Source organism: Lepus europaeus, chromosome 21 (assembly GCF_033115175.1).
Source record: "Lepus europaeus isolate LE1 chromosome 21, mLepTim1.pri, whole genome shotgun sequence".
Classification (NCBI taxonomy): domain Eukaryota; kingdom Metazoa; phylum Chordata; class Mammalia; order Lagomorpha; family Leporidae; genus Lepus; species Lepus europaeus.
In genome coordinates this window covers 3,352,794-3,365,957 of record NC_084847.1, presented here as the reverse complement: position 1 = coordinate 3,365,957, position 13,164 = coordinate 3,352,794, and the positions used below count along the sequence as shown (strand labels likewise).

The 13,164-nt window shown below is 52.5% G+C and overlaps 1 protein-coding gene across 2 annotated transcripts; it reads left to right on the top strand.

The window, feature by feature from the left end:
* Window positions 1-7,363: 7,363 nt before the first annotated feature.
* On the top strand, window positions 7,364-11,797 carry NMRAL1 (NmrA like redox sensor 1). 2 transcript variants are annotated; one of them, XM_062180422.1, is made up of 6 exons: window positions 7,364-7,457; window positions 7,670-7,744; window positions 9,216-9,454; window positions 9,711-9,960; window positions 10,866-11,056; window positions 11,509-11,797. In XM_062180422.1, the coding sequence occupies exons 2-6, from the start codon at window positions 7,705-7,707 to the stop codon at window positions 11,686-11,688; spliced, it is 900 nt and encodes a 299-aa protein (XP_062036406.1). In that variant the 5' UTR covers window positions 7,364-7,457; window positions 7,670-7,704; the 3' UTR covers window positions 11,689-11,797. The 2 variants fall into 2 exon arrangements, with proteins under 2 accessions (XP_062036406.1, XP_062036407.1); XM_062180423.1 differs by adding an exon at window positions 11,227-11,281 and having other exon boundaries at window positions 7,385-7,744; window positions 11,509-11,595.
* The last annotated feature ends 1,367 nt before the right edge of the window (window positions 11,798-13,164 follow it).

The window sequence follows — 13,164 nt, the reverse complement described above, 5'->3', positions numbered from 1 at the left end:
GAAATCCACTAGGAATCTGGTGCTGTATGAGCACATAAGTAGCATTATGACTTGGTTTTCTTTTCATGAGGTCCAGTGTATCTATATCAAAGGTTAAAAGAATTTCTATTTAATTAAATGCATCAACTGAATATTTATAATTCTTCTACCAAAGAAAAATAAATTTATAAGCAGCATTAAAGAAACTAAATCTTTAGAATGATTAACAAGGAAAAATGAGACAGCACCTCAATGATTTTTGTTTTAGTAATAAAAAGCTCTTTCAATCACACACACACAAAAAAAGATTTATTTATTTATTTGAAAGGCAGAGTTACAGAGAAAGACAGACAGATATTTAGCTGCTAATGTATTGTGATTAGCTATGGGTCAATCTAGGCCAGCCTTGCCCTCCTAAGCTGGTACTGGCCTGGTCCAGGCAGTGGGTCTGTTCATCCTTAGAGAGAGGAGAACCAAACTCATTATCTGCAGGTCTTGAGATAATAAGAACTATCCCCAGGCAGCTCAACTGTTTCCTCTGCCTCCTTGTCTCAAAACGACCAATCTGTCTTTTGTGAGGTTTTTTTTGTTTTGTTTTGTTTTGATTCTGCTTTCTTCAAGGGTTTTCTAGCTAGAAAACCAACCTCTCCTGCTGGACTCATTGTGTGATGGTACTGAATACCTCTTCCTTTTCTTTTTCATCTTCTGGTTAACAAAAGCTAACTGCTGGGGCAGCGCTGTGGCACAGAAGGTTAAGGCTATACCTGCAGTGCCGGCATCCCACATGAGCACCAGTTTAAGACCTGGCTGCTCTACTCCCCATCCAGCTCCCTGCTAATGCATCTGAGAAAGAAGTGGAAGATGGCCCAAGTAACTGACCTTGGCCCCAGGTAACTCCCCAGAAACTGACCTTGAGAAAGCTGCTGAAGTCGCAAAGTAACCTAGCCTACCCCAGTCAGCGTAACCAGAGGACTGGATTTGTGATTGCAGAAAAAAAGGCTAAAACAGCAGAGTTCACATAAGGAAGAAATTCATACCACTAACCAAAACAGCCCAGAGTCATCCAGGAAACCTCTAGGAAAGTCTTTCCTAAAACCTGCCCGACAGCCTCCTCCAACCCACTTTTCTCCTTTAAAAAACCTCCTGGGGATGGGGGATGGAGGGGCTGTAGCTCCGTGGGTTAAGTACCCCCTGTGGGCACCAGTTTGAATCCCTGCTGCTCTACTTCTGAGCCAGCTCCCTGCTAACGATCCCGGGAAAGCTGTGGAGGATGACCCTGCTACTCACCCACATGAAAGATCTGGATGAAGTTCCTGGCTACTGGCTTTGGCATGGTCTAGCCCAGGCTGTAGTGGACATTTGGGAAATGAACTAGTAGACAGACGATCTGGATCTCTCTCTCTCTCTCTCTCTGTAGCTCTTTCCCTTCAAATAAATAATAAAATATTTGGAGAGTGAACCAGCAATGGGAGACCACTTTCTCTTTCACTCTGCCTTTCAAATAAAATGAAAATAAATAAAAACATTTTTAAAAGAGGATGGCAGGAAATACCCAATGCATTTGCCCCACCCCGCTCCTCCAGACACATAACAAGGAGATAAACCGGGTGGCACTGATGGAAGGAGGCAGTGCACGCTGAGCCTATGCCTGACACACAGGGCAGCCAGCAGCAGTCATCATCATTGACCTATGTCACCTGAGTGAAGTGCTCTATAGTGAGTCCTTGAGGAGAACCTACAATTCCACGCAGTGCTGAGTCACTGAGAACATTACTCAGGAGCCAAATCCCTGCTCTCAGTCCTGGTGGGGACAGGGTGGTGAGCTGGTTGGAGTTTCAAAGACACAAGACCTTTGCCCTAGGCTGCCAAGCTGCCTGCTCACTTCCAGCAACCCCCAGGCCCCAGCGTCCCTCAGGGGGATCCTAAGGGAGGGATCCCTTTCTTGATTTCCAAGCTGCTGAGTCAACAAACAGAAAAGGCACTGGAGGTGTCTGTGTTGCGGCAATGCGGGTTAAGCCGTTGGCTGCGATGCCGGCATCGACGCCACTTTGTGTCCTGGCTGCGCCGCTTCCGATACAGCTCCCTGTTAATGCATCTGAGAAACAGCAGAGGATGCTCCAAGTGCTGTACCTACATGCGAGACCGGCAAGAAGCTCCTGGCTCCTGCCTGTGGGCTGGCCCAGTCCTGGCTGTTGTAGCCATGTGGGGAGTGAACCAGCAGATGGAAGACCTCTCTGCCTTTCAGATAAATAAAATTAATCTCATAAATAAATAAATAAGTATTGGAGGGTAAAAAGCACTGGAACTGCTGCTCCTGGGAAGCCACTCTGTTAAACCTGGACACCAGAACTGGCATCGCAGTGTGAGGCCCACGGAGTGGCCCAGGGTCCATGTGCAGCAGGACTCATGCTTGGTTAATATTCTATTCCTGTCTTGATATGTTTAATCATTTTGAACAAGTGATTCAGTGTGAATAGGTAGGGTGAGCTGGAATTCCTGCCAGCCCTGCCATGTAATATTTTTAATACTTTATTTATTTATTTATTTGACAGGTAGAATTAGACAGTGAGAGAGAGAGACAGAGAAAAAGGTCTTCCCTCCGCTGGTTCACTCCCCAAATGGCCACAACGTCCAGAGCTGTGCCAATCCAAAGCCAGGAGCCAGGAGCCCATGTGGGTGCAGGGGCCCAAGCACGTGGGCCATCCTCCACTGCTTTCCCAGGCCACAGCAGAGAGCCTGATTGAAAGTGGAGCAGCTGGGATTAGAACCGGCACCCACATGGGATGCTGGCACTGCAGGCAGAGGATTAACCTAGTGCGCCACGGCGCCAGCCCCCTGCCATGTCTCTTTACCTGTCAGTCTAAAATGCCCATGTCCTTAGGACCTGCCTACTACCGGAGGTGACTGCTTGAAGATTATGTCTGCATAACAAAAAATACAGAGGGCAGGGGTAAGCAAAGCAGTGAAGTTCAGTGAAGAGAAATACACCTGACAGAGCAGGCGCTCACCCCGTCGAGGCTGGAGGGCACTGCAGTCCATATTCAGACTGGAGGTTTTGGATATGGGTATGCCCACCTCCCCTCTTTTCCTCCCCTCCTCTCTTCAGGAAAATTGCTGGGTGGAGGGCTTTCTGGATACGGAATTCCTGAAATTCCACCCAGGACCTTATCAGTACAGTGTTATTGGACCTAATAGCCCCTGGGTCAAAGTCAGGAAAGAGTCCCCTAAGCTGGAGAGGGCTGGGACCCACCTAACAAGGTTATTGACACAGTGGGTTGAGCTGCTGCCTGTGATGCCAGCTTCCCATATGAGTGCCGGTTCTAGTCCCAGTTGCTCCACTTCCAATCCAGCTCCCTGCTAATGCACCTGGGAAAGCAGCAGAGGATGGCCCGAGTGCTTGGGCCCTGGCATCATGTGGGAAACCTGGACAGTGTTCCAGGCTCCTAGCTTTGGCCTGGCCCAGTTCCAGCCATTGTGGCCACTTGGGGAGAGAATCATTAAATGGATGATGGATCTCACTCTCTTTCCCTCTCTGTCTCTCCCCCGGCCCTGTAACTCAAATAAAGAACTAAACAAATCTGTAAATAAACAAATTTCAAATCAATAAATCTTTCTTTGCCTTTTAATAAAGAAATCTTTGAAGGAGAAAACAAGGTTATCCGACAGAGCAATATTTCAGATATGTAATTGCTGGTCTGCTTTCAAGGCTTGTTTCCTGGTTCCGTCACACAAAAATTCCAATTGTCTTTAGAAATCCCCCTTTTCTTCAGCCTCTCTAACACACATAGGCTAATGTCCACCTAGCCACCTAACACACCTGTGTCTGACCTGGGACCAGGAAGGAGGAGACGCCATGAAACCACATGGCTAGTAAACTCCAGGTGGAGCTGCCATAAAAATCCCAGACGGCTTCACCCAGGCTAAAAGTCCATCCCGATTAAGGCATCACAGAAGAGGCTGAGAGGCGGGGGTCGCACGTCTCTTTTCGCCCCCGATCACGGCTGGAGGTACCATCCAGGCTCTCTCTCTCCTCTCAGTAACCCTCTGGCCCTTTCATGATGGGTATTTCTCTATGTGGGAGGGTCCACATTCACACATAAATATTCACTCTCTCACCTTTTATATAAATCCTGTTCTCATTTTTGCACTTTGCACGTGTCCCCAGCTTAGAATTCTCATCTTGGTGGGAGACAAGACCTTTGACTAAAAGGTAAGGTACCAGGCCCATATCACAAGGGCACCACATCTTTGCTTTATCACTGGGCCCTGTAAGTTACACAGTTTGGACACACTTGCATTTACTTCCTTAAAGCAGAGACTGGATTTTGTGGTTCAGCCCCATACAACGGAAGAAAAATCTCATCTTTCATGAGAATCATGTGCAGCCTTGTTCCATACCATAGCTATTTTTTGAGTTCCAACTGTTACAGGCTCATGTATTTTCATGTTCATTCCTGGTTCTTATTCCAACAGAAATAAGAACTCAAAGCACAGGTGTAACACTGTACAGGATCCACTCAAAAAAGAGACAGCAAACATACATTCATGCTTGAGTGTGGGCCACCCTACACAGAGATTCTGTTGTTAGTGGGTCAGAGTTGCCTATGACGACAAGGCGGAAAGAGAGCCAACAAACTCCAGCCAAGGTCAAGAACAAAAGAAGGCCCCTCCCATATTATCAGGCTCTTCTATGAGATGGGGGCGGAGCCTGGGTGGAGTTTAGTGTTCATCAGACTTTCTGGGATTTTCCATAGCACCTTCCCATCCAGTTTAAACTTCCAAATGGTCATCATGGCATCTCCTTTCTGTTCCCAGATGAGACAGGTGCATCATGGGAAAGTGTGCATATTAAATTAACAGGTAAGAGGATAGCATTAAAATGCAGGATCTGGGGGTATGGCACTGGCTCACATACGAGCATCCTATATGAATCCTAGCTATTTCAGCTACTCCACTTCTGATCCAGCTCCCTGCTAATGTACCTGGGAAAGCAGCAGAGGGTGGCCCAAGTCCTTAAGCCCCTGCACCCACAAGGGAGACCCAGAAGAAGCTCCTGGCTCCTGGTTTCAGCCATTTGATGAGTGAATGTCAGATGGAACATCTCTCTCTATAACTCTGCCTTCCAAATAAAAAAATAAATCTTAAAAAGAAAAGAAAAGAAAAGAAAAAGACGCAGCGCTGGCAGAAATTCCAGCTCACGTGTTCCTATCTAACTTCCTGCCTGATTCCCCCATATCACAACTATGTGCTGAACATTGTGCCAAGAGCGAGACAGACACAAACAAGATAAGGGTCGCTCTCAGGAAGCCCTGGGTCTAATATGGTAGAGACGACTTTGCCAGTGGGACAGAGACGGGAGTGAACAGGACTGGTTAGCTCAGTTCAAAGGCCCCACGATGGCTTCCTGGAGGAGTTGATGGTTATGTGGCTTTGACACTGGGTTGTTGTCCTCTTAATCAAGTCTCAAAACTTCCAAAACTCAAAAGTCCACTCCACCGTATTTTTCTTTTTTAACAGATTCCAGCTGGAAAAGTCAGAAAAGTCAGGTTACTCAATCCCTGTTTTCACAGGCTTCACTGCTAAGCTGGCCTACACCGGTTTCAACTAGATTCAAACTGACCAGCTGAGCAAAGGGCAAACAGGAGGACTATGATCTGCAGAGGACCCCTGGAGCCAGAAGCGTGAGCTGACAGCTCTGTGTCCAGTGTCTGCGTTGACAGGCAGCTGGAGTCGGAGCTGGACCACGTACGTGGATGTCAGACACAGGTGTCTTACTGCTAAGGCTAACCACCTGTTCCTGGTAATAGACCCGAGAGGGAGGAGCAGGAGTTAGCCCTATCATAGTGGGAGCTGGACAGGCATCTGGCCTAACAGTGAAGCCGAATGTTGGGACCCCTGTTTCCCATGTCTGAGAGCCTGGGTTTGAGCCCCGGCTCAGGCTCCCTGAGGCCAACACTTATATTCTGTTACTACACACGCTGGGAGGCAGCAGGTAATGGCTCAAGTACTCGGGTCCCTGCTATCCTCATGGGAGATCTGGTCTTCTTGCTTCTCCCAGGCATTTGGGAAGTGAACCAGTGGATGGTAGCTCCCTCAGTCTGTCTCTGTCTTTCTCCCTCTTGGGGGAAAAAAAACCCTGCAGGATGAAAGTACCCAGTTAAACCGCACAGCTGCAGCCCAGACATAGCTCACCCACAGGGACCTGGAGGAGAGACTCAGGCAGAGTAACACACAAATGATCCCTTCATTTGTAAATATCCTTGAAAATACTGAACAGACATAATAATTGAAGATAGATACTTTACCTCGATAAGATACACACATACCTTGCAGGTAGTACCTACCCCTAGATTTTAAGGTCAGGAAAACAGCAAGAATTGAACTGGATTCTCTGTGACTGGTGTGTCGGTGACCCTTCAGACCGGCAATCAGCAAAAACCTCCCGCCTCCTCCCTTCCGGGCACCGCGTTTGGTGCTAAACCCGCGGGCCTTGGAAAAGCTGCCGTGCACCCTGGAAACCCCGAACACCCTGGAAAAGCTCCCCAAGGAGGCAGGGGGCTGGGAGGGTCACTACACACGTGGGGTGAACGAGTGAAACCAGAAAAGCTCCCCCCCCCCCCAGCAATCGCTTTTCAGAGGAGGAATAACAGGATCATTTTTGAGTTTCAGTTGAAGAAAAAGAAATCTCATTTTTCTGTTAAGAAGAATCCCAAGCGGTCCAAGCAGTGACACTGCCTTTCAAATATTTTATATATATATGTATATGTATATACATATATATATATATATTTTTTTCCCCCTGCTATGGCCTGGGAAAGCAGCGGATGATGGCTCAAGTGCCTGGGCCCTGCACCTGCGTGGGAGACCAGGACGGAGTTCGCGGCTTCTGGCTTCGGCCTGGCCCAGCCCTGGCCACTGTGGCCATTTGGGCAGTAACCAGCGGATGAAAGACCTTCCTCTCTCTCTGCAACGCTGCCTTTCAAATAAAAATAGAATAGAATCTTAAAAGTGAGGCAGGCACACCAGGACGCCAGCAGACAGGGCCTGAGGCGGTAAGGGCCGCGGACGTGGCCCCACCCGCCTCGGGCGACCCCCCAGGAAAGGGGCGTGGCTTGCTCGTCCCGCGGCTCCCCCGGCCTTTCCCGGTCACCGCCCATTTGCAGGCGCTCGGGGGCGGGAGCCGGGACGAACCATCCGCGCCAATGCGGGAGGGGGGCGCGCAGGGCTGCGGCGCGCAGAGTCAGGGGCGGGCCGCGGGGGCTCCCACGTGCCGCAGCCAGGGGTCTTTGGCCACTGTGCGGCCGAGGAGGGGGGTGGTTTGCTAGGTCGGGCTGGACCTTCGGGCGGGAGCCGGCGGCCCGCGTGGGGTCGCACTCCCCTCTGCGCAGTGGACTCTGCCGCGGGCTGGGTCAAGGGTCCCAGCGTCTCCCACCGAGGCCGCCGCGTGGTCTCGGCGGCTGTGGGGGCTCGAGCCCGAGGTGGGTCCGGGCTGGCGCTCCGTGCGGGAGCGGGAACAGGGTATAGGCTCAGGGAGGCGAGGGCCAGGCCCGAAAGGCTCGGGTGGGCCACCCAGGTCGCGCGGCCGAGCCGCCCCGCCCCCGCCGTCGGCCCCTGCTGGGTGCGCGCGCAGCGAGTGGCGCTGGGCTGGGACCCCTGGCCTGGTCCCCTACCCCGCGCCCCCCTCCCCCAGACTCTCCGGACCGTCGTGCTGCAGGCCCAGCCCTCATGACGGACAGAAGACTTGTGGTGGTTTTTGGAGCTACGGGTAAGTGGAAGAAGCCCCCCGGGAGGACCAGGCCAGCAGCCCCCGGGCGCCCCCTCGTCCTGTTCTTGCATATTCACAGTTGTGCAGCCACCACCACAATTGACTTAAAATTATTACCTGCCCCCCAGCTTCTGCCCGTTAACAGACACTCCCCTTCCTTCCCCTGGGGAAGCACTGGTGCACTTTGGTAACTGAGTAGCCTCTTCTGGACATTTCACGTTAATACACAGTATGTGGCCTTTTGTGTGGCATCTTTGGTTTAGCACGCTTTCAGGGTTCATCCACGTTGGGGCGTGGGTCAGCATCTCATCGGAATGAACGCTTGGGGAATATCCCATTGCATGGGAAGGCCCCGTGCCACTCATGGATCAGGAGCCGAAGGGATACTTCACTTGGGTCCAGTTCTTGGCTATCTTGAACAATGGCGCTGTGAACAGTCGTGTGCAAGTTTTTGTGTGGACATAGTTTTTGTCAGTGTGTTTATTTGAAAGGCAGACAGAGATCGTCCATCCACTGGTTTACTAATGAAATGCCTGCAACAGCTACCATTGGGCCAGGCCAAGCCAGGAGCTTGGACCTTCCTACACATTAGCAGAATAGTAATGGAGCCAGGGGCCGCGGCTAAGCCTCCACCAGTGGTGCTGGCATCTCATATAGACACTAGTTCTAGTCCCAGCTGCTCCACTTCCCATCCAGCTCCCTGCTAATAGCCTGAGAAAGCAGTGAAAGATGGCCCAAGTCCTTGGGCTCCTGTACCCGGGTGGGAGACCCTGGAAGAAGCTCCTGGCTCCTGGCTTTGGATCAGCCCAGCTGTGGCCATTGTGGCCATTTGGGGAGTGAACCAGTGGATGGAAGACCTCTGTCTTTAACTCTGCTTCTCAAATCCATTTTGGAAAACAACAACAATGTCGTGGACCCAGGACTCAAACCCAGGCACTTCAGTAAGAGATGTTGGCATCCCAAAAGGTGTTTTGAACACTGCACTGTGTACCCACCCGTTTTCTTGAGTCTCTGGGAGTGGAATTACTTTGAATTGTTTGATATGTGGTAACTGTGGTTTAGCATTTTGGAGAAATGCCAGAATGTTTTTCAAAAGGGCTGTACCAAACATTCCTCCACACTCCATCGTTGTGTTTCTTATTATTGCCACTCCCTTAAAAATTTTTTTTTTGAAAAGCATAGTGACGGACAGGGAGGCTTTTTGCTAATGTGTCTGGGAGGCAGCAGGTCATGGCCCAAGTACTTGAATCTCTGCCACCCACATGGGAGCCCCAGATGGGAGTGAACCAACGTAAGGGAGATCTTTATCGTTTTTCCTTTCAAATAAATAAATCGTTTAAGAAGAAATCTTTAAAGGACAATGGTTTGATTCAGATCATGCATGAGGAGTTTCTTGCCATGGTGGAACAGGTCACTCAGGGTTCACCCTCAGTGGGACTGTCCGGCGGGTGTGACCCCTGAGCTTTCACAGGTGCCCAGGGGGGCTCAGTGGCCCGCGCGCTCCTGGAAGATGGGACGTTCAGGGTTCGAGTGGTGACCCGGGACCCTGAGCAGAAGGCCGTGAAGGAGCTGAGGCTGCGAGGCGCGGAAGTAGTGCAGGGGGACCAGAATGACGAGGCGAGCATGGCGCGGGCCCTGGCCGGGGCTCATGCCACCTTCATCGTCACCAACTACTGGGAGAACTGCAGCCAGGAGCAGGAGGTCAAGCAGGTGAGGGCATGGGGAGCACAGCTCAGAGGGAGCTTCTGGGCCCCTGCCACCCACGCGGAGACGGGAGGATGCTCCCGGCTCAGGCCTGGCTGAGCCATGTGGGGAGTGAACCAGAGGACCAAAGCTCTGTCTCCTACTCTGCCTTTTCAGAGGAGAGCGCCCTCTCATGGTGGGTGTGGCTCTTACCTTCACAAACTGCAGCAGCTCTGGGACCCCAGTCTCTGCCTAAGCCTTGTGATCTCTTCCTGTCCACCAGGGAAAGCTGCTGGCCGATCTGGCCAAGCGTCTGGGCCTGCACTACGTGGTGTACAGCGGCCTGGAGAACATCAGAAAGCTGACGGCAGGGAGGCTGGCAGCTGGCCACTTTGACGGCAAAGGGGAGGTCGAGGAGTACTTCCGGGACATCGGCGTTCCCATGACCAGCGTGCGGCTCCCCTGCTATTTTGAGAACTTCCTCTCCTACTTCCTGCCCCAGAAAGCCCCGGATGGAAAGAGCTACTTGTTGAGTAAGTGCCTTTCCTCGCACACCATGAGGCAGAGCTGTCACCTTGTAAGTGTAGCAGAAAGCGGGCTCCTCCTCAGTTTCCTATTCTGTGAAATGGTATACCGACACTCGCAGGGGCGATGGGGAGGTGAGGCAGGGCTTTGTCCACTGGAAAGCTGTCCAGAGAGGAGCGCAGTAACTGTTACTTCTGCAGACAGGAGAGAGGCAGGGAAACTCGGACAGTACCTCCTGCCAGTGGGTCCACGGGTGACGGCAGACCACCAAGGAGGCTGGGGGCGGGGGGGGGCACGTGCTGCCTGCTGGACTCCTCCTCTCATGAGGGCACGGGAGTGGCCATGGCCAAGGCAGCCATCTGCCTGGTGAGCAGATGGGCGCTAGTGTGGCCCACTGCCACCACCCTTCAGTCTGCAGAGCTGTTTTCAGGGAGGCCTGTCTGGTCTCTGCACTGGGCTCCATCCCCTTAGGCCCCCGGGGTGGCCTGAACGGCAGCTGTGTTAGCCCTTTCCTTGGGTGAAGCGTTGCCTCCCCACCTGCAGAACCACAGCTGGAAGGTCAGCGGTGTTTATCTCGCACCTGTCATGGAGCTGTCCTGGTGTGGGTCAGATTCCTGCTAACACCTGGTGTCGGCAGTGTCCACCTACAGGCTTCCGCCTCTCAGAAAAGTGGGACCAGCCTCACTCCTGGTGGCAACTGTCACATCCCCTTCCCTTCGCCGCTCATCTCAGCCGTCGAGTGGGATGGACAGGTCTGGGTTCCTGTTCCCATTCCTAGGAGCGTAGTGACCCAGGCTGTGTCCCAGGCACCCTCCAGTGCTGACGAAAGCAGGTTCCATCGACTCATGGGTGGGAGAACCAGCCCCCACCCCCGAGGCTCTGCTCATGCCAGCTCTTCTCTCTGTCCCCGCAGGCCTGCCTATGGGGAACGTGCCCATGGACGGCATGGCTGTGAGCGACCTGGGTCCTGTGGTGCTCAGCCTGCTGAAAAAGCCAGAAGAGTACGTGGGCCGGAACATCGGGCTCAGCACCTGCAGGCACACGGCAGAGGAGTTCGCAGCCCTGCTCACGAAGCACACCGGCAAGGTGGTGCTGGATGCCAAGGTGGGCTCCTCCTGCCCAGGGAACTCCCAGAGGGCTTTTGGGTTGCAGGGAAGGGGGGGTTGGGGCTGTCCCTCCCCTCTGAGGTGGATCTCATTTCACTGTCATTGTTCACATTGACGTGTTGCTGCTCCTGGAAGCAAAGCATGGCCAACGTGAAATTTCTGTCTTAGGTATTTTGACCAAGAAGGAGGACACAGATGGAAGATCTGTGTAGCTGCCTTTTCAGTAAGCCATCCACAAATTAAAAAAAAAAAGAAAGAAAAAACAAGAAACTGACAACACAAGGTAGCCTAGATGAACACTGGTTTCTGAACTTAAGTTGTTAGCAGAAAAGTTTTCAAATGACCTCATAGGGAGGACCTTAGTGACATGGGGGCTTTGAAGACCCAAACAGCTCCCCCCGCTCCCTGCTCCAGCTTTCCCCATGAGTGAAACAGGCTATCTTCTTCCAGACCACTCCTGAGGACTACGAGAAGCTTGGATTCCCTGGGGCCCGGGACTTGGCCAACATGTTCCGTTTCTATGCCCTGAAACCTGACCGCGACATAGAGCTGACCCTGAGACTGAACCCCAAGGCCCAGACGCTAGACCAGTGGCTGCAGCAGCACAAAGGGGACTTCGCCCAGCTATGACCTGCCCAGCTGAACCCCAGGCTCGGGGAGGGAGGCACGCAGGCACCATTCATCCTTTCTTGTGTTACAAAAAAAATATATTTTTAAATAAAGCCATTGTTCTTACAGATGGCCGCCTAATGAAAAGCACTTTGTTTCTGAGATGCGGCTGGGATAGTAGCTGCTGGGGCTCCCAGCTCCACAGAAATCCCAGTGAGGCATCCAGTGGTTGGTGTGGGGGCAGTCTCCCTCCCCATGGAGGGTGGCTCAGGGGCTGAGGGTATCATTTGGTAACTGTAAACAAGTGACTTAAAAGTGTGTTAGGCTTAGTCAAACAGGTGTGAAATGGAACAGTTCTCGTTGCACTTGAAATCAGGCAGGGGCAGGGGCAGGAGCTGTGGTGCAGCGGGTAAAGCTGTTTGCAGTGCGGGCGTCCCGTATATGGGCACCGGTTCCTATCCCGGCTGCTCCACTTTTGATCTAGCTCCATGCTAATGCACTGGCAAAGGCAGTGGAGGGGGCAGGTGCTGTGGCATAGGGCGTAAGGCCACAGTGCCGGCATCCCATATGGGCGCTGGTTCAAGTCCTGGCTGTTCCACTTCCAATCCAGCTCTTTGTTGTGGCCTGGGAAAGCAGCAGCAGATGGTTCAAGTCCTTGGGCCCCTGCACCCACATGGGAGACCCACAGGAAGCTCCTGGCTCCAGTCTGGCTCAGCTCCAGCCATTGCAGGCATGTGGGGAGTGAACCAGCAGATGGAAGACCTCTCTCTCTGTGCCTCTGCCTCTCTGTAACTCTGCCTTTCAAATAAATAAATCATTAAGGGGGGGGGGGGAGGGTGTGGCACAGATTCATCCTCCGCCTGCGGCACCAGCATCCCACATGGGTGCCTGTTGTAGTCCTGGCTGCTCCTCTTCCAATCCAGCTCTCTGCTATGGCCTGGGTGCTTGGGCCCCTGCACATACATGGGAGACCAGGAAGAAGCACCTGGCTCCTGGCTTCGGACAAGTGCAGCTTGGGCTGTTGCGGGCATCTGGGGGTGGTGAACCAGTGGAGGGAGGACCTTTCTCTTTGTCTCTCCCTCTCATTGTCTGCAACTCTACCTCTCAAATAAATAACTTTTTTTTTTTTTTTTTTTAAGCAGCGGGCCGGCTAATCCTCCACCTGCAGCGCTGGTACTCTGGGTTCTAGTCCCGGTTGGGGCGCCGGATTCTGTCCCGGTTGCCCCTCTTCCAGTCCAGCTCTCTGCTGTGGCCCGGGAGGGCAGTGGAGGATGGCCCAAGTGCTTGGGCCCTGCACCTGCATGGGAGATCAGGAAGAAGCACCTGGCTCCTGGCTTTGGATCTGCGCAGCGTGCCGGCTGTAGCGGCCATTTGGGGGGTGAACCAATGGAAGGAAGACCTTTCTCTGTCTCTCTCACTGTCTAACTCTGCCTGTCAAAAAAAAAAAAGAAAAAGAAAAAAGGCAGTGGAAGATGGCCCAAGTGCTTGGGCTTCTGC

Excerpts from the sequence above, each read along its gene's own strand:
- NMRAL1 (XM_062180422.1), top strand. The coding sequence starts at position 7,705 with ATGACGGACAGAAGACTTGTGGTGGTTTTTGGAGCTACGG. Across the intron at positions 9,455-9,710 it reads AGGAGCAGGAGGTCAAGCAG|GGAAAGCTGCTGGCCGATCT; the intron begins GTGAGGGCATGG and ends CCTGTCCACCAG. Across the intron at positions 9,961-10,865 it reads TGGAAAGAGCTACTTGTTGA|GCCTGCCTATGGGGAACGTG; the intron begins GTAAGTGCCTTT and ends CTGTCCCCGCAG.